We start from the raw sequence: 19,660 nt of genomic DNA, 5'->3' as shown, positions 1-19,660 counted from the left end.
CGATGTTATTACTTGTTTGGATAATGGAATGGTAATACAAAATGACATTATTCATGAGTGCAGGTTGTTAATGAGGTAGGTGAAGGTCCAGGGAATACATCACACCTTCAGGGAGGCCAACAAGCCGACACACATGTTGGCTAAGGAGGCACTAAGTGGCAACAATGGTAGGGATCTTAATATTATCTACTATGCTCCTCATTTTGTAACCAATGTCTTAAAATCAGACTATGAAGGTTTGACATATGTAGTTAAGTACGTTAACAAAGATGTTTGCTCTAGACTAGTAGCTTTTGGAAATAAAAATGTCCTTAAAGACATGCTGTTCTTATGTAATAGCCAAGTAGGTAATGCCCTATAGGGCACTATGAACAATGTTAACTCTACTATTATGTGATATATATAAATAATATGATCGCTGTTAGTAAAAAAAAAGAATATAAGAATTAAAGAAAGGGTAAAACTATTTTTTCAAAACAATTTTAATAGAATAGTGACTATTTTTGCTTAGCTAAATTAGTGGATAAAAAGTCTACCACACCCCATTTTTACACTAAACTTCTGAAGTAGCCAATTCCCGCTCAAAGGAAATACCGACACCCCTGAGACGAATGGTTTCTCGGCTGCCGCAGCCCTACGGTGAAATAATCGAATGGACGACGTAGATCGTTTATTTGAATGCTTCAAATGCGGCATCTCTCCCCCTCGTAATCCCTCTTCTATTCCCTTTTATTTTGGTGCCAATTACACTTCAACTATTCCAAACTTTTCTTTTCTCTTAGGAGTGTATTGTTTCCTTATCCAGAGGTCTGAATCGCTATTTTTATTCAAAAAAAAAAAAAAGGTTTGACTGCTTTGAAATTTTCGTTGTCATAGTTCGTCAAAAGGTTTTTCATTTTCTTTTGCAATAAATTGTAGTGAAATTTAATCTTTTTTGGTTTACAATTGCACGACTCAGCAGCAAAAATAATGAAATCATCAAAGCTTAATTTTTTTAAAATATTCTGGTTTCCTTGTGGTATTTAGGATATCTGAAAGTGAGATGCTACTATGCCTTTCCTTGCTGTTTTGACCACATTTTAAGTGAATGCTAATTTTGATATTTCTCTATTTTGTGGTTGTCAATTTTTCTTATGCAAATTTTAGAATCAGCGATAAGAGAAAGGAAAAAGGGAAAGCGGACTGTGAAGCAAAGTGATACATTGGAAAAGTTATCAACACCTTCGGATGTTGAGCTCTGCCTACAGAATGTACATACTGTTTTTTTTTTTCTTTTTTCTTTTCTTAACTTTCAAGGCCTTCCCATTGATAATAAGCTTCAGTTTCTTATTTCACATAGTTTCCTTAAATTGTATTTTAGTTTTCAAGCACATCCTATGCCATATAACACGGTGGGGGGGAACTATTAACTGAAATTTTATGATTCTTCTTGTAGTTGGGTGTTAAGAAGGGGCGGCAGTTCTCTCCCCTTGTATTTTATGGTTCTCCTCATGGAGTTCCTCCAAAAAGACCAGCTCGTCTATTGCGCCTCTTGAATGAAATCCGTGTAGATCTTAACGAGCAAAATAAATTAAGGTACTTGCAAATGATTCTTTTACCCCTTTTACCCATTAGTGATGGTAAGCGTTTTGCTAAAAAGTTTTTTTTTAGAAAAAAAATTGTATTAACCCCTGTGTTTAACTAGACAAGATATATGGTCCACATTTCCGAGGCAAGATGAAGCGATGAAGTATGCTAAAGAGCAATCAAATGCTCGTGTTTTCAGTTATCAGGATCATGTGAATGGTCAAAGGAGATTCCTTGTTTCCACATATAAAGAGTTCTGGAGAAGGTAAGTTTGTTCAGCTGTATCTGCTTTAAAATATGGCCAAAGATTATACCTCCCCCATGTTCTAAAACTTATTTGTGTTTATAATTTTGATTAGGTACGAAACTATGAATCCTAAATTTCGGCACCACTATGAAGTAATCCAGGAGGTAATCTTTTGTAATTTATCTCCACTGTGGAATGGCTTAGTGAAAATTCATCCCCGAAACTTTTGAGCTTCCCTTGATTTTGTCACATGAGGAATTACAAGCTCTTGTATATTCAAATATAACTTGGATCACAATATCTTAGATTGTATGTGAGAGAGAGAGAGGGAGGGAGAGAGATGCCACTTCTATTTTTTATCTTATCAATAAAGAAAGAACTGCTGCTGTTGTCAACTGTTATGTCCTACTTTTAGGGGTTGCCATGCCACCTCTACTGCCACTTCTGTTTTCTTTATGAGAGAGAGAGAGAGAGAGAGAGAGAGAGAGAGAGAGAGCCATGCCACTTCTATTTTTTATCTGATCAATAAAGAAAGAACTGCTGCTGTTGTCAACTGTTATGTCTTACTTTCAGGGATTGCCATGCCACCTCTACTGCCACTTCTGTTTTTTTAATCTGATCCATAAAAAAAGAATGCTGCTGTTGTCAACTGGTATGTCCTATTTTCAGGGATTGCCATGCCACCTCTATTTTGATCTGGAGTTCAACAAGAGAGAAAATGCAGCTAAAAATGGAGATGAAATGGTTGACCTTCTGATACAGGTCATTTTTGATGCAGTCAAGGAAAAGTACTGTCTTGAAGGAAACGATGACTGGGTTGTGGAGCTCGATTCCTCCAATGAAGGTAGGATGTTACATGTTAGTGGACTGCTGTATCCAGTATTTCAGCTGCGTGCAGTATGTTGTCGACATAATATGTAGGTATGCATGTTTATATTTGTGTTTGTATATATGTATAATTTATTGGTGAACGATCAGCTGATGGACTCGCACTGTTGCAAAGTACTTTTCTGACAATAGCTTAGTGCTTGGTGGAAACATGTTTTCCACTCATTTCAGTGGTAATAAGCTAGAATATCTGGCATGAAAGCCTGGTGAAGTGTATAAACAATTAATTCAACTCATTATTATGCATGTGAAATTAGGATCCCACTTGGCAATATTGCAAAGAGAACTTTTTTGACTAAAGTGGAACATCAGGATGGGTTGTGATGCACCTATATGTCACTGTAATATTCTGGTCTTGCTTTCGCCTTACTCTGACTTGCTTTAATACCTGCATCGCTATTTGGTGATAGACTAATACCTCTGAAGTGGGCTTTAAGATGGTTAATATTGAAGAATAACTGTCTTCAGCACACCTTACTCTTGTGAAGCTTTGGAACTCTTTCCTTGCTTATTTCCCAATTTGATATGATATCCACAGGAAAATGTTCTCTTTCTGTGGATCACATTTTCATTAGATCTCATGCTGATTTCTATATCCCAGTATCTTCTAGTTGATGCACAAACATATTACTAATAAAAATCTGCATTTAAAAGAGGAAGCAGGTTTAGACAAATCTGATTGTTTTGTGGATGAAGTTACTTTGGTGGATCAAATGGGGCACACGATGTGGTTAGGAACTGCACTGCAGTAAATAGTAGTATATGGGAGAATTATCACAGGATCTGATGCAGAAAACTTCTTTGTTGACATATTAGTAATATGGTACTACGAATTTTCTATGTTATCATAACTGATATTGACGTAGCGCTTTGCTGGCAGAAAAGTTTTCTCGTCATTTAATTATTCGATTTCCAAATGCTGCTTTCAAGGACAACTTGCATGCAGGTGCATTTGTTACAGAGGTACTATATTCATCGGCTTCATCCCGCTTTGGCCCTGTTTAATTTCAATTTGTCATTGTGTGCAGGTCAAACTTTAGGTGCTCAACTTGGATCCCACTTTTTCTTTAATTAATTCTTATGTCTAACAGCATTTGCATTGTTCATATCTTTTTCAAAAGAATACTACTACAAATTATTGGTCATTAAATTTTTTTCTTACTCTCTTCTTGAATGCTGAATCAATTATCAGTTCTTGTGGCCTATTATCAGATATGCTCAAGGATCAGTAGCTTAAGTGAAACTGATGGAAGATTTAGAAACCTTTTTGTCTCAAAGGATTCAAGCTCAATTGATATTCCATGTCAACTGTTTGTGGATAAAGCTGTCTACTCTAGAAATCGCTGCTTTCGCCTAGCCCTGTCATCTAAAGCAGGGAAGAGTTCTGTGCTTCTGCCAAGTGGACGTTTTAAATGTAAGGACATGGTAGGTAACGCTTTACTCTGATGGTGTTCCTTACTAGGTTGATTATGTTACTAGGTGGACTATTTGTCTTCTGTGTGTATGACTTAGTCAATTAACCAGGTGAGTGGTAGCTTGTACTGTAAGATCAATCTTAGATTTTAGCTTCAAAAAAGATTTTTGGTATTAAATGATGTTGAGAAAAGATCTATAGCATTTAAACCTAAATGCAGTTAAAGTTAAACCGCATAACTACTAGGATCATATTAGCATCTTATTTTGATATTGTGCTTCATGTACATGTCATTGCTCCACTTGCTTACTGCTTAGAAGCATTCCACTAACATTTTTCTACAGGTAATTTAACAAAAGTTATGAATCTAATTAGAAGCCATATCATCGAAATTCTCTAACCAAGCTGATTTTAAACTTCAACGGAAATAGCATAATTCAATAATTTTGCATCTCACTGTCTATTTCTGGAGCTTTAGTTGCTGACCATTTTCCAATAAATTTGTCAAATAAAACAAGCTCCGCTTTTCTATGAAGTACATGAGAGCACACAAGTTATGAGGTCTTTGCCGTTTTAACTTTTAACCAGTAAAGGTGGATAGGTTGCAGAATAAGATGGTTGATCAGCTTGGTTCATTGCATGGGACATCATATAAGAGAACTGATCTTTTTGGCTTCTATTGCAAAAGATTGCCATAAAGATGTGTTTGTTAGCAGTTTAACTGAATGATCCTGAAGTATTCGCATATGTAATAACCTATACCTGATATCTGTTGGAATAATGGAGAAGAGTTCAGAGGGATATGACTCGAGCTACTTCAGTGGAGATCTCCAATGAGTCATCTCTTATTGAATAGAACTTTTTACTGACATCCACTACGTCTAGGTTGGCTGATTTCTTGAGTTTTCTTAGGGGTGGCTGCTACTTATATTCACTATAAAGTCAATTTTCCTTTGAACTCTTCAGTTTAGCTGCCTTTGTTCCAGGACTAAATGGAACTTTTATTTTTCTACCAAGCGATATGTATGATTGGAGAAGCCAAACCTTCGCTTTATAGATGAACGAGAAACCTGCAGAAAGTTCCTTACATAAGAAAGATTATGTATTATAAGCTGTTAAGTCATCGGAAAAGAATACCTAAAAGTCATTTCAATTTAACTTATCAAAAAAAAAAAAAAGGAACCTGAATGTCAATACAGTGAGTACTGGTCTCATATGTACTATAATATCTGGTAGTCAAAATAAAAAATAAAAAATGAAAGGAGAACACAAATCAATGAAAGAACATAAAACTTTTTAACATTACAGTGTAGTGTACTCAAACAGCACCACATAAATGATTAATTCTGTATATTCCTCCCTCTATTTGGGGAATATCTTCTTCTGCTATACTGCATCGGGGTGGGAGGAGACCAGTGTAAAGTTAGGTGGAGGGTTATTATTTGTTATGACATACTGGAGGTTGTTGCCCTCTTTACCTCTAAAAGTGCTAAATTTTACTATGATCCAATTTGTATGGTGATATTTGATAGGGTATGAGAAGATGTTAATTTAACTTGTATATTTATATTAATGGTAGTGAAACGAGATCAAATTTTAAAATTTGAGTAGTTAATTGAATTTGAAGTCTTAAATTGTGAAAGTTATGTAGATCAAGATTATTACAAGAATGGTGTCGAAAATGTTGGAACATCCAAAATAAAAGAGTGTCATATAAATTGGAAATGTAGGAGTTTTAAAGTGAATTCATAGAGTGTAGTCTTGCTTAAACCAGTTGTACGCATAGTATATTACTTGCTCTAATAGCCAGCTAAGCCTAAAGCTGGCTTCTAAAAGTGGTTTTTCATGATTCGAGAAGCACAACAACAACAAAAGACCCAGTATAGTCGTCCCACAAGCGAGATCTGGTGAGGGTAGTGTGTACACAGACCTTACCCCCTGCCTTGAAGGTAGAAAGCCTGTTTCCGGTAGACCCTCGACTCAAGAAAAGATGAAAAGAAATCAGTAGTAACAAGCAGAACAACGCCAAGATAATAAGAAAGCGAAGCAAAAGGAACATGTAGTAATCGAATCTAACAATAATAGAATACAAGACTAACACTAATACTACTGGTATGGGAAAGAAACACTCTCGACTACTTACTAGACTTCTACCTTAATTCTCGTCATCCGGACTTTCATGTCAAGGGTCATGTCCTCGATAAGCTGAAGCAACGCCATATCCTGCCTAATCACCTCTCTCTGATACTTCTTTGGTCTACCTTTACCTCTTCTCAGCCCACCAAGGCCTATCTCTCACACCTCCTTACTGGGGCATCTGTGCCTTTCCTTTTCACATACCCAAACCATTTAAACCTCGCTACCTGCATCTTGTCCTCCACTTGGGCTACTCCTACCTTGGCCCTAATGTCTTCATTCCTAATTTATCCATCTTGGTATGCCCGCACATCCATCTTAACATCCTCATCTCTGCTACTTCCATCTTCTGGACATGGGAGTTCTTGACTGGCCAACATTCTACCCCGTCCAATATAGTCGATCAACAACCACTCTGTACTTACTTTTAAGTTTAGGTGGCACATTCTTATCACATAAAATACTGGATGCAACAACAACAACAACTACATACCCAGGATTATCCCACACCGTGGGATCTGGGGAGATAGTGTGTACGCAAACCTTACCCCTACCTTGTGAGGATAGAGAGGCTGTTTCCAATAGACCCTCGACTCAGGAAAGCATAAGAACCACATTAATGAAAATATAGACAAGAAGAGGCAGTACCAAAAAGCCATATGAAAGCAGAATAAAAATAACAAGATAGTAAGGTGATAAACAATGAAAGAAAACAACAGTTACAAAAAATACTGGATGCGAGCCTCAATCTCCCCATTCCCTTGGATAATAGACCCAAGGTACTTGAAACTATCTCTCTTAGGAATGCCTTGTGTATCAAGCCTCACGTCCATGTCTGCTTCATTGGTCCCGTCACTATACTTGCACTCCAAGTATTCTGTCTTGGTCCTACTCAACTTGAAACCTTTAGACTCCAGAGTCTGTCTCTAAACCTCCTGTCTCGCGTTAACACTGCCTCGCGCCTCGTCAATCAGTACAATGTCATCCGCGAATAATATACACTATGGAACCTCCCCCTGAATGTGGCACGTCAGTGTGTCCATCACCAAAACACAAATGATTAATATGTGATACACTATGCATCTGCTGCTCCCTATAGTTCTACAGCGAGTTACATTTCAATATATGTTGGTGCAAAATATTCTAGACAAGTAAATGGGAAGTATGTCCACGGTTGTTAAAAACCATCTATGAAAACCGTGTACTATGCTTTACATGTGATATGTGCTTGTAGTTTAACCCAGAGACTTTTCAATTTATGACAGACTAAGGAAGAAGTGTTTATGGCATCCTTGATTTGCAATATAGATGCTGACTGTGAGAAGCTACTGATCTGCAAAATGGATCTAGATTGCGTGAAGGCCCTTCAATTTGATACGGAGGTAACTCCACTTACGTTCCACTAGTAGCACTTAGTTTTTCCTCACTTCAGAATATGTTTTTCATGTTGTGGACTTTATTTTAGCCCCTCCTGGATTTTTGTTTTCTTTGAAATATAGAAATAAGTTCATTAACTACCTAATATGAACTCTATCCTGACATCATAGGCAGTAGTCAGATCTTGAGTTGTAACTGCTGCCATCATTTAGGGGAAAGCTCTGATTCCTTCCACTCTAAAGGGCTCAATGTTGTCTCATATGCAGAGTACCAAGAGTTTCCAACTGCATTCTGGTGTTTCACTGGACTTTGACCTAAATGCTTGTACAAGCGATCCTTCAAGAACTTATTTGATGGGAAAATCACCATTCCCATCTTTGGATATGTTTGTAGAGTCTGTTGCTTCAATCGGAAATATACCAGGTGACACCCAAATATTCAGCTTCTTTAGAGCAGACAAACATGGATGACTTGATTTTCTTTTCTCCCTCTACCCCTTTTCTTTTTTACTATTAGCATGCATGCTTTTGTTGAATAAATGATTGTGTTGCACATGAATAGTTTGTTTCTTTTTATATCTTGTGTTTTACGTTATCCTATGTGTACATATTGTAATTACCCATTGCAATTATCTCTATTTTCTTCATACTAGGAAGTTCTATAAATGCATTAGTATATTACGTATTTAGTTGCCCATCCCTTCATGTGAAGATTTTGCAAAAAAACCCAGCAAATTTTGACTTGGCCTCCTTCCCTTTCTTGTCTTTTTTCTTACTACATAGGAAGAGAGCATTCATTGGGTGTTTACTAGGCACCCACCCATATTTTGGTTGGCTACTTATTTAGACTGTCATCACAATACTGGTTGCTTTTTTAAGTTCTGTATTTTGATGGGTCATTTGGTTCATGGATAAGTTATACAAAGATTATAGCCACTTGATAGTTGATAACGTTCATATGCTTGTCTCAATGATTAGGTCATGCTTGTGTAAGTATGAATTAATTCAGATAGTGAAACACCGAATTGATTCATTATATCAGCTATAGTTTGTTTGATGGTATCTACTACTTGAATAACCGTAGTTTCTAGAGTTAATACATGCAACAAAACCCGAATTTTGGAAGGGATGCATTCATTAGATAAAAGGTTGACGCGGGCTCTGCCTGTTGCTACGCTGATTCCTGTTGCTGCAATGGTTCATGATAACTCGACGTATCGCACGACTATCGTGCCAGCGACGCATCATTCAAATTTTTTCCTATCAACTTTCGGTGGTAGGATAATGGCCTACTGTCACAGGGTCGATCTTTTATATCCGAGTTTCTTCCCGAGGTTTGCCCACTGTGAGGCAGTCAAGTGTAGACTTGACTCAGCCTTCTTCAACACTTAACCTTTTTAGGGACAAATTATTTTTAGCACAACAAAGTATGGACACAATCAGATATGGGAAAATTCCCGACCTTTGCAATAATATCAAAATATACAAAGGACCCCTCACTTGTTATAACCACAAGTCGGCCACAACTCATCTTCAACTTCGACTAGGCACAATCACAAGTCTATTGCTGCCTTTCAATACTCTCGAAACTCTCACGTTTCTTCCTAGTGTTCCTTAGTGAAATTACAAGTCTTTCACCATTCGATTTTGTCTAAGGCAAAGGCAGTACATTTATAACACATGTGCGAGCCTTTGGCTTACAATAAATAGGTTTACGACACTTGTCGGGCTCATGGCCCATAAGATGTGCAATTGACATCCCCAACTGCCTAGGCATTCAAATTTCAAATTACAAAGGTGATGGAAGACTTTAGGAATCTGGTCACAAGCAGTTATAACCGCCCAACTGCTCCATGTGTAGTGTATGTATGTTTTGTGCTCAGCTGTTGCGCCCGCCCAAGGCAGGTATTGCACCCAGTCTTGGTCCTTCAACATTGCTCAGCCCCAATGCCATGATTTAGCCGCACACGTCTGGCGCTACTGCCACTCGTACATGTTTTGGCCATATTTCACTTTGTCGTGCCAACTCTTGTTTCCCTTGCGCCATTCATTAGCTTTCATCTTGCCTTGCCTTTGCTTTTCCTTTCTAGCCTTTCCATTAGCCTGCCTTGATTTGCCTACACTTAGTCCTACCTTGGCACATGCCACAAGCTAGTGTCCCACTACCCTTGCCGCCCGGCGCCCATGCCATGCCATAGCGCACCAGTCTGCCCACATTGTGTATTGCAACTTACGCAATGGCGCCTACATTGCCTACATGATTGATTCATCCCGCACGTAGGACCATGACAAGGTCAATTATGCCAACCCCTTGCCGCCACCATGCCATCTGCCGAGTCAAAGGGCCAAGCCCTTAACAAACAAACTCGACGTCCTCGTCGAGGACAGATTCACCTTGGGACTAGTATTTTGATTGGGTGCATAAAATGCTCCAATTTCTGGTTCCCCTTCTTCTACCACTGTTGTGGAATTTACTCCCGGATCCTGCGTTCTTCTCTTTGTTCAACTCTGCAGCAGGTAGAGCATTCACCCGTATTTGTAATGGGCAGTTTCTCTTCAGGTATGGCCCGCTGCATGTAAAGCAGCATTTGGACTTGCCGCCCTTCTCTGTACCATAGGAAGACTTCGCTTGCCTTCCTTTCCCGGTATTCCCTTCATCTACGACAATATGGCCCTTCCCGTTTTTCTTCCATTCCTTCACGTTGTCCTTAAACTTGGAATGTGAATTTTCTTTAGGGTTGTCACCCTCATTGAAGTCAGCCAACCCATCTGCCATCGCGATAGCAGAGGAGAGATTTTGGACATTCTGCTTTCTCAACTCTCTTTGCGCCCAGTACATCAACTCGCTCATGAAATAGTGCAACTTGTCTTCTTCTGCCATGTTGCCTATATTGAGCATCAAGGAAGTAAACTCGTTGACATATGTCCTCGCAATGCCGCTTTGCTTCAACTGTCGCAGCCCTCCCTTGCAACCCATGACGAGTTGCTTGGAAGGAATTGAGATTTTAATTCCTTCTTCAACGTGTGCGCTCTAATACTAGCTGTCACATGGTCGATTTTCTATGCCCGAGTTTCTGCCCGAGGTTCGCCCACTGTGCGACAGTCAAGTGTAGACTTGACTCAGCCTTCACCTTGGCCAATGTTTAAACTTTTTAGGGACTTAATTATTTTTAGCAGAACAAAACAACCTTTGCATTAATATCACAATATACAAAGGACCCCTCACTCGTTATGACCACAATCGGCCACAACTCAACTTCGACTAGGCACAATCACAAGTCGATTGCTGCCTTTCAACACTCTCTCGAAACCCTCACATTTCTTCCTAGTGTTCCGTAGTGAAATAACAAGTCTTTCACCGTTTAAGGCCATGGCTGTACATTTATAGCACATGTGCCCGCTGTTGGCTTAGATCAAATAAGCTTACGACACTTGTCGAGCTCAAGGCAAATAAGAACTAATGTGCAGTTGACATCCCAATTGCCCAGGCATTAGGGATGGCAAGCGGTGCGGTGCGGTTGCGGGGCGAACCCACATAAACCCGCGAAGATTTTAATCCGCCCCGCCCGCGTAACATTTTCACCCGCGTTCACCCGCCCCACACACACCGGCATCCACTCGCCCCGCCCCGCCCCGCATAAGTTTTTTATTTTATTTTATTTGCTTATTTCTATTTTATATTTTGGCTGAAATTTTCAGCTTAATCAACCAAAAATTTGAAAGTTTTTTTGTTGCTTATGTACTAATTCTTCAATTAAAAAAAAAAAGAATCTGTTGCTCATTGTGAAAAGCAGATGACCCCTTATGTATTAATTTAGTATTCATTATGAAATAGTATTTACATTCCTATAATATTATTTCTAATATTCCTTGATGACTTGTGTATAACCCAATAATAAAACTAATTTGTTTGAGTAAGCTAAAATTTTTTGACTCTAAAAGAAGTTCAACAGGAAAGTTAAAAAAAAGTCTGCTTTGAGCAAAAAAATATTAAGCACGGAGTATTATATTTGTCTTTCCGAAACAAAAGTCTATAAAGACTATAACTTGAAGTTATCATCGAACTTAAAAAGAATAAGAAAGAAAACTTACTTAAACCCGCATGATCCGCAACCCGCCCCGCATCAATTTTTATGAAAAGGTATTTCAACCCGCCCCGCCCCGCACCGCACCCGCATAATTGTAAACCCACCCCGCCCCGCATAGCCTTAAACCCGCACCGCCCCGCACCCGCACCGCCCCATTTGCCATCCCTACTAGGCATTCAAACTTCAAGTCCCATATGTAGTAGGAGTAGAATATGTCGTCCCATATGTAGTAAGAGTAGAATATGTATTATATATATGGCTCATTGTATCATTGTTAATAATTAGATTTTTGTCCTGTGCTTTCTCACAAAAATAAAGAGAACCTCTAGTATTAGAGAAACTAAAGTATTGAACATTAGAATGAGACATGTTCAAAAGGAGCAATACGTGGAGTGAGGATTCATATAGCGGACACCAACTAGCTTCAGATCGAGGCATAGTAATTGCTGCGAACTACCTGGCGGCCTTACTGGGCCATGACTGTCTTCATTGTTTTGATGTCTGGGTGTCAAAGCTAGTGTTGTAGTTCTAGTTTTGTATTTGTCAATGCTTAAAAGCTTTAGCAGTTCACATGTGTTAAAGTGCAAAACTACGGAGTACTGCTTACTTTCTCTATTACATTCTTTCCAGGAAAAATCCGAAGTTGGTATTGGTTCTCTGAGTATGCATTGATGGTCTACAGCATGTCTAGAAATAGATACTGTGAAAGAATTGGCAGACAACATAAAAGCAATCATGGTAATGCATCACAAACTTTACTTTTGCAAGGAAGAACTTTCGGTAGTAGTCACATCTGTTTGAGCTGTCACTCTCTGCTATTTCTATTTCTCATCCAAGGGCACCTTGCAGGACATGTTTTCGTTTTCATTATTGGTAACATCGGATATAGTTGTCCTCTGGTTATCTCTTACAGATTAGTTTAGATAGATTCTATGCAACAACAACAACAACAATAAACCCAGTGAAATCCCAAAAGTGGGGTCTGAGGAGGGTAGTATGTACGCCGACCTTACCCCTACCTTATGAGGGTAGAGAGGTTGTTTCCGGTAGACCCTCGGCTCAGGAACAGAAAAGGGATTAATAAACAAACAATAGCAACACCAATGTTTGTTTAGATAAATTCTATGCATTGGCATTTTTTTTAATGTTGTTCCCCCTTTTGGTTCTGTTTTGCTTTATGCATGTGGTGTCAGTTATATACGTAGTTGATCTGAGAAGGGCTGTTTATTATCAGAAGTGCCACGATCCTGATTGCAGAGGTAAATGATATTCTTGTTTCCTTCATCAGTTAAACCTTTTGGCTAAAAAATGGCTGACTAGTCGCCTTTATTGATGTTAAAAGGCTACCGATCTCCCTTGCGACCTGTCCCAGATAATGTTATACCTCATTTATCCATTTCCGTCAATCTGCCTGGACATAATTTGGATTGGGGGAAGCCAACTGTAAACAGTGACGAAAGCATTTTCAGCAGCTGCAAGAAAGAATGGTGGCTTGAAGCCATAAGAGTTGCAGACAACATTGAGAACGTACAAAAAGCATTGGATCTTACTGAGGTTGTTTATCTTCACCTTCCAGCTTCTTGTTGTGGATTTTATTAATAGATATACATTTTTTTTAATTCTCGGAATAGTAGCTCCCACATGTGTGACTTCTCATCATGGTTCTTGTGAGAAGACACGGGAGAAAATATGATATATTGATATTGTGTGATCAATATAATACAAGAGGTCCTTATTTATAGCTATACTATACAAGGACATACTACTCCCATTCCAATGTGGGACAAGACTACATTTTGTACATATTTAACACTCCCCCTCAAGCCGGTGCATACACATCATATGTACCGAGCTTGTTACACATGTAACTAATACGAGACCCAGTAAGAGACTTAGTGAAAATATCTGCTAGTTGATCATTCGACTTTACAAACTTTGTAACAATATCTCCTGAAAGTATTTTTTCTCTGACAAAGTGACAGTCGATCTCAATGCGTTTAGTCCTCTCATGGAACATCGGATTTGACGCAATATGAAGAGCAGCTTGGCTATCACACACTAGTTCCATCCTGCTGATTTCTTCGAACTTTAACTCCTTGAGTAACTGCTTGACCCAAACTAACTCACACGTTGCCATAGCCATGACCCGATATTCCGCTTCGGTGCTAGATCGAGCAACTACATTTTGTTTCTTGCTCTTCCACGAGACCAAATTACCTCCTACTAGAACACAATATCCAGATGTAGATCGTCTATCAGAAGGTGATCCTGCCCAATCAACATCTGTGTACCCAACAATCTGCTCGTGGCCTCGATCCTCAAATAGTAATCCTTTGCCTGGAGCTGACTTTATATACCGAATAATACGAACAATTGCATCCCAGTGACTATCACAGGGAGAATCCATAAACTGACTTACAACACTTACCGGAAAAGAAATATCAGGTCTAGTCACTGTGAGGTAATTTAATTTTCCAACCAACCTCCTATATCTCATAGGGTCTCTAAGAGGCTCCCCCTGTCCAGGCAGAAGCTTAGCATTTGGATCCATAGGAGAGTCAATAGGTCTGCAACCCATCATTCCAGTCTCCTCAAGAATGTCTAAGGCATACTTCCGCTGTGAAATAACAATACCTAAGCTAGACTGAGCGACCTCAATACCTAGAAAATACTTTAGTCTGCCCAGATCCTCAGTTTGGAAGTGCTGAAAGAGATGTTGCTTCAGATTAGTAATACCATCCTGATCGTTGCCAGTAATAACAATATCATCAACATAAACCACCAGATAAATACACAGATTCAGAGCAGAATGCTAATAAAACACAGAGTGATCAGCCTCACTACGAGTCATGCCGAACTCCTGAATAATTGTACTGAACTTACCAAACCAGGCTCGAGGGGACTGTTTCAAACCATATAGTGACCTGTGCAATCTGCATACACAACCACTAAACTCCCCCTGAGCAACAAAAACAGGTGGTTGCTCCATACAAACTTCCTCGTCAAGATCACCGTGGAGAAAAACATTCTTATTGTCTCACTAATAAAGAGGCCAATGGCGTACATCAGCCATGGACAAAAAAAGACGAACAAATGCTACTTTAGCCACGGGAGAGAAAGTATCACTATAATCAAGCCCAAAAATCTGAGTATATTCTTTTGCAACAAGATGAGCCTTAAGCCGATCAAACTGGCCATCCGGGCCGACTTTGACTGCATAAACCCAACGATAACCAACAGTAGACTTACCTGCAGGAAGAGGAACAAGCTCCCAAGTGCCACTCGCATGTAAAGCAGACATCTCGTCAATCATAGCCTGTCGCCATCCAGGATGAGATAGTGCCTCACCTGTAGACTTAGGAATAGAAACAGTGGACAAAGAAGATATAAAAGCATAATGAGGTGACGACAGACGATGATAACTTAGACCAACATAGTGGGGATTAGGATTAAGTGTGGACCGTACACCTTTGTTGAGTGCAATTGGTTGACTAAGAGGAGACAAGTCCGCAGTAGGTGCAGAATCTGATGCAGGACGTGAATCACCTGGGCCTGATGCTGGATGTGGACGGCAATGATAAGTCAAGAGTGATGGAGCTGCAGAAGGTTGAACTGGATTATGTGGAGGAAATGGACCTATAGGTGGTGGAACTGGAGCTATAGATGGTGGAACGGGAGCTATAGATAGTGACTGAATCTCCAAAAGAAGAGACTGGTAGTACCTCAGAAATATCTAAGTGATTACCTGGACCTGTGAAGTATGATTGGGTTTCCAAGAAGGTAACATCAGCGGACATAAGGTATCGTTGAAGGTCAGGAGAATAGCATCGATACCCCCTTTGCGTTCTCGAGAAACAAGAAATACGCACTTAAGAGTATGAGGAGCTAACTTATCTGTTCCTGGAGCAAGGTTATGGACAAAACAAGTGCTTCTAAAGGCACGGAGTGGAAGAGAGAACAAAGGCAAGTGGGAAAACATAACAGAGAATGGAACTTGGTTTTGGATAGCTGAAGATGACATACGATTAATAAGATAGCAAGATGTAAGAACTGCATTCCCCCAAAAACGCAACGGAGCATGAGATTGTATGAGTAGGGTACGAGCAGTTTCAATAAGATGTCTATTCTTTCTTTCAGCTACCCCATTTTGTTGAGATGTGTACGAACAAGATATTTGATGAATAATCCCATGAGATTTCATAAACTACTGAAATGGGAAAGACAAATACTCTCGGGCATTATCACTACGAAATGTGCGAATAGAAACCCAAAATTAATTTTGAATTTCAGCGTGAAAGGTTTGGAAAATAGAAAACAATTCAGATCGATTTTTATCAAAAATATCCAGGCGCACCTAGAATAGTCATTAATGAAACTAACAAAGTAGCGGAATCCTAAGGTAGAACTGACCCGACTAGGACCCCAAACATCTGAATGTACTAAAATAAAAGGTGACTTTGCTCGATTATCAATACGTCGAGGAAAATGAGAGCGAGTATGCTTATCGAGCTGACAAGACTCACACTCTAGAGCTGACAAGTGAGATAAACCAGGTACTATTTTCTAAAGTTTTGACAAACTAGGATGTCCCAAACGTTTATGTAATAAATCTGGTGAATCAGTAATAGGACAAGTTGTTGAAGGAAGACAAGATGTGAGTACATGTGATTTAGCAAGGATAAGGTAATAAAGTCCATTTGATTCACGCCCGGTACCAATGATCCGCCCTGTACTGTGTTCCTGTATAAAAACATGGTCATCAAGAAATAAAACGGCACATTTAAGTGATTTGGCTAGGCGACTAACAACTATGAGATTAAAAGGACTATTAGGGACATAAAGAACTGAATCTAAAGGTAAGGAAGGAATTGGGCTTGCTTGACCTATTGCAGTTGCCATGGTTTGAGACCCATTGGCCATTGTGACTCTTGGAAGAGATTGGAAATACGAAATAGTGAAAAGAGATTTGCTACAAAAAATGTGATCCGATGCACCTGAATCAATGACCCAAGACTCAGAGGATGGAGATTGGGAGACACAAGTCACGCTATTACCTGTTTGAACAACGGAAGCTATCTCAGAAGATGTCTGCTTACTTGCTTTGTACTGAAGAAACTCAAAATCATCCACTAAAGAAACCATCCAACTATTCGAAGTATCGGTTCCCATGTCGCTACAATTAATAGTAGTAGGGTTAACTTGAAATAGTGAAAATTAGTAACTCCTTTGGAAAAACTGAAGAAATCGTCGAGAAAACACTGTTTACAACAAGAAAACAGAACACTGTTCTGCGCCGGAAAACACTGTTCACACCAGAAATATTGTAGCTCTCTGAATATTACTGTAGCAGCCGGATAAATTCAAAGTGGTCGGAATGAAATAAAAACAGTAGGGGTAGGATCGGAATTACCAGACGACCCAACTATTCTGAAGAAACTTTTTCAAAAAATGGCCGGAAGTCCACTTCCGAAATTACTGTTCACGCCGGAAAAATATAAAAGTGGTCGGAATTTGGTGTAACCTGAATGGGTAGGCTCGGAATTGCAAGGGGAACAATCTGTCCTGGAGAATCGTCGCCAAAAAATGGCCGCAAGTTGGCCCACGCGACGTCAGAACTTCGCCGGAATTTTTTTTTCCGACCACTACACTACTGCCGGAGATTTTCACTGGGGTTTGGTTGCCGGACAGTGACTACTCTTGTGGTAGTGTTGGATTTTGCACAACACTAACCGAGACAAAGCAAACGCAAAACAACTTTGAAAAGTCGCCGGGAAAAAGGGTTCTGGTGACTGATTTCACTTCCCGGAATCGCTGAAATTTATGCACAGCGATAAATCTCTCACGATAGCTTTGATACCTTGTGAGAAGGCACGGGAGAAAATATGATATATTGATATTGTGTGATCAATATAATACAAGAGGTCCTTATTTATTGCTATACTATACAAGGACATACTACTACCATTCCAATGTAGGACAAGACTACATTATGTACATATCTAACAGTTCTAATGAATCTCAGATCTCAGGGAAAATTGATACGGTAGGATCTAATTGAGCAAAATCCAAACTTTAGGTGATACTGAAGCTCAGTAGTTGAACGACCCAAAGGGTTGGGAATTTCTCCCGTTCTTTTTAGTTCCCTTTCTCTTTTTATTTTTTTAAATTTATTTATATAAATAGTTAATAGTGGTGTTCAGTTCGCAAATGTTAGTCGTGCTTGTGTCAGAACAGAACTAAGACTTTGCCAGTTAACTTGTTAGTGGGCATTTATCAATATGTGATGCAACTCTAGAGATTGAATTGGCCGGTTAAAATTGGCCTCTAATGGAATAAAACTGATGTGCATTGTTACTGAAGCAAGAATTTATTTTCTGTCTTTTCCTCTGTTGCGCGAACTAGATGAGTCTTACGACCTTCTTTTAATTTGTCACTGAAAGCAGGATAGAACATGTGAAGAAGATGAGTGGTGGATGGCTGTTGAAAGGACTGCATACCAGTAAGAGCAATCATATCTGGGAAAAGCTTAGCCATTTCAGCTCTTGGCAAATGTTTGCTACCCTTTTTCTCTATAATTGTTACTATTATGCAGCAAAGCAGTGCTTGGTGGAAAGCTAAATATATATGTATTGCTACATTCCAAGTTTGTACATGCATTGTGGTGCTCAAACGGGTTTGAATTTTAATACTACATTTAATTAATCAATGAAGGCCTGAAAATTTTATAAAAATCAAGGAATATCTCAACCTTCTATATCAATTTGATTCGTGTGCCCGACAGATCTCTTATTTCTGCTTAGTCTGACAATATGAACTAATTTGTCCGAACCTGTGTAAAAGGAGCGAGAGAACTGGAAGTTTCTTGGGAAATAATTAAAGCAACAAATGGAGAGGAAAAAAAATGAGTTTGTTGGGTGCATGGTGAATTTTTCTCTTGAATATGTGCTTGTCTCCAGAAAATGTGGTGGTTAGCGAGGTAAATCTATTGCTATTTCGTTTCAAGATCCGAGGACAAATAGGAAAAGGTAAGTATAATGAACATATCCAGTAGGTAGAAATTTGCATTTAATAGTTAAAAATTAGTTTCAGCTATCTTGTAAATGCCATGCATTTTGAATTGGAGATTCCTATTTTATTTTCGAGTATTATTTAGACTTGAAAGATAGAATTTACACATTCTGGCTCCAAACACTAGTAATTGCATCTTAGAAGCGCCTTTTGGTTTCTATTTGCTTATTGTTTAGCTAAGACAAATCAAAGATAATTGAAGTGAGTCCATGAATTTTCATCACTCAATTTAGATTTTTTTCAAATTTCTAAAAATTAAAAAGCATAGTTTTTTTTCCAAATTTTCGTATTCAAGCTTTCTTCATTTGGTTTTCTCCTTTTAGTTCGAACACAAAATATAGCGTCATTTTCTTCAAATTATCTGGTTTAAATATTTTGAGCAATTTAATATCAAATTCTAGCTAAACCATAAGACCAAAATTGTTTCACTCTCTCCCTTTTAGGCCACAATCCCCCCCCCCCTCCCCTCCCCCTCCCTCTCTATCTTTCTCTTTCGGTGCCCCTTCCCCCTTCATCTTTTTCCTTTCATCCTCCCACTTTCACAGTCATCTTATCATCACCAATTGTCTACTATAGCCACCTTTGAGTAGAGTCTTTAAACCACTAAGAAAATTCACTGAAAAACCAATCATATTTCGGCTAGAAAAGCCTTGCCAGCGCTGAACTTGGACAAAAAGTTTCTTTGTTAGATTCTTTTGTTTCTATACATGTGCTTTGTTCTTCTTCTTCTTCTTCCTCTTCTCTCTTCTTCTCCTCCTCTTTTGAGTCCTAATTGTGTTTGTAAGCAAAAACATTTTAAAGTGGATATAGGTGGTGGGTTGAGAATCTAATGGTGGCTGAATGGTGTTTGTATAGTAATTATGTATAACAAGTGCAT

The 19,660-nt window shown here is 38.9% G+C and overlaps 1 protein-coding gene across 8 annotated transcripts; it reads left to right on the top strand.

Annotated features, from left to right (window-relative positions):
* The first annotated feature begins 546 nt into the window (after positions 1-546).
* On the top strand, positions 547-18,446 carry LOC107759029 (uncharacterized). 8 transcript variants are annotated; one of them, XM_016576888.2, is made up of 14 exons: positions 547-707; positions 1,147-1,250; positions 1,436-1,575; positions 1,685-1,831; positions 1,926-1,977; positions 2,483-2,657; positions 3,587-3,664; positions 3,894-4,126; positions 7,517-7,633; positions 7,895-8,051; positions 12,346-12,453; positions 12,909-12,974; positions 13,058-13,269; positions 18,159-18,446. In XM_016576888.2, the coding sequence occupies exons 1-14, from the start codon at positions 653-655 to the stop codon at positions 18,216-18,218; spliced, it is 1,704 nt and encodes a 567-aa protein (XP_016432374.1). In that variant the 5' UTR covers positions 547-652; the 3' UTR covers positions 18,219-18,446. The 8 variants fall into 8 exon arrangements, with proteins under 8 accessions (XP_016432374.1, XP_075096707.1, XP_075096706.1 ...); XM_075240606.1 differs by having other exon boundaries at positions 3,582-3,664; positions 3,914-4,126; XM_075240605.1 differs by having other exon boundaries at positions 2,387-2,657; positions 3,648-3,664; positions 3,914-4,126.
* The last annotated feature ends 1,214 nt before the right edge of the window (positions 18,447-19,660 follow it).

The sequence above is a fragment of the Nicotiana tabacum genome, chromosome 20 (genome assembly GCF_000715075.1).
Source record: "Nicotiana tabacum cultivar K326 chromosome 20, ASM71507v2, whole genome shotgun sequence".
Lineage (NCBI taxonomy): Eukaryota > Viridiplantae > Streptophyta > Magnoliopsida > Solanales > Solanaceae > Nicotiana > Nicotiana tabacum.
Note: the sequence above shows the minus strand (reverse complement) of the source record. Positions and strands in the feature narration are given on the sequence as shown.

Bases quoted from the DNA above. Each gene is read 5' to 3' on its own strand.
- LOC107759029 (XM_075240601.1), top strand. From the start codon at position 653: ATGGACGACGTAGATCGTTTATTTGAATGCTTCAAATGCGGCATCTCT. The intron at 3,665-3,893 runs GTACTATATTCA...ATCAATTATCAG, and splicing joins CAGGTGCATTTGTTACAGAG to TTCTTGTGGCCTATTATCAG. The intron at 7,634-7,894 runs GTAACTCCACTT...TCTCATATGCAG, and splicing joins CCCTTCAATTTGATACGGAG to AGTACCAAGAGTTTCCAACT.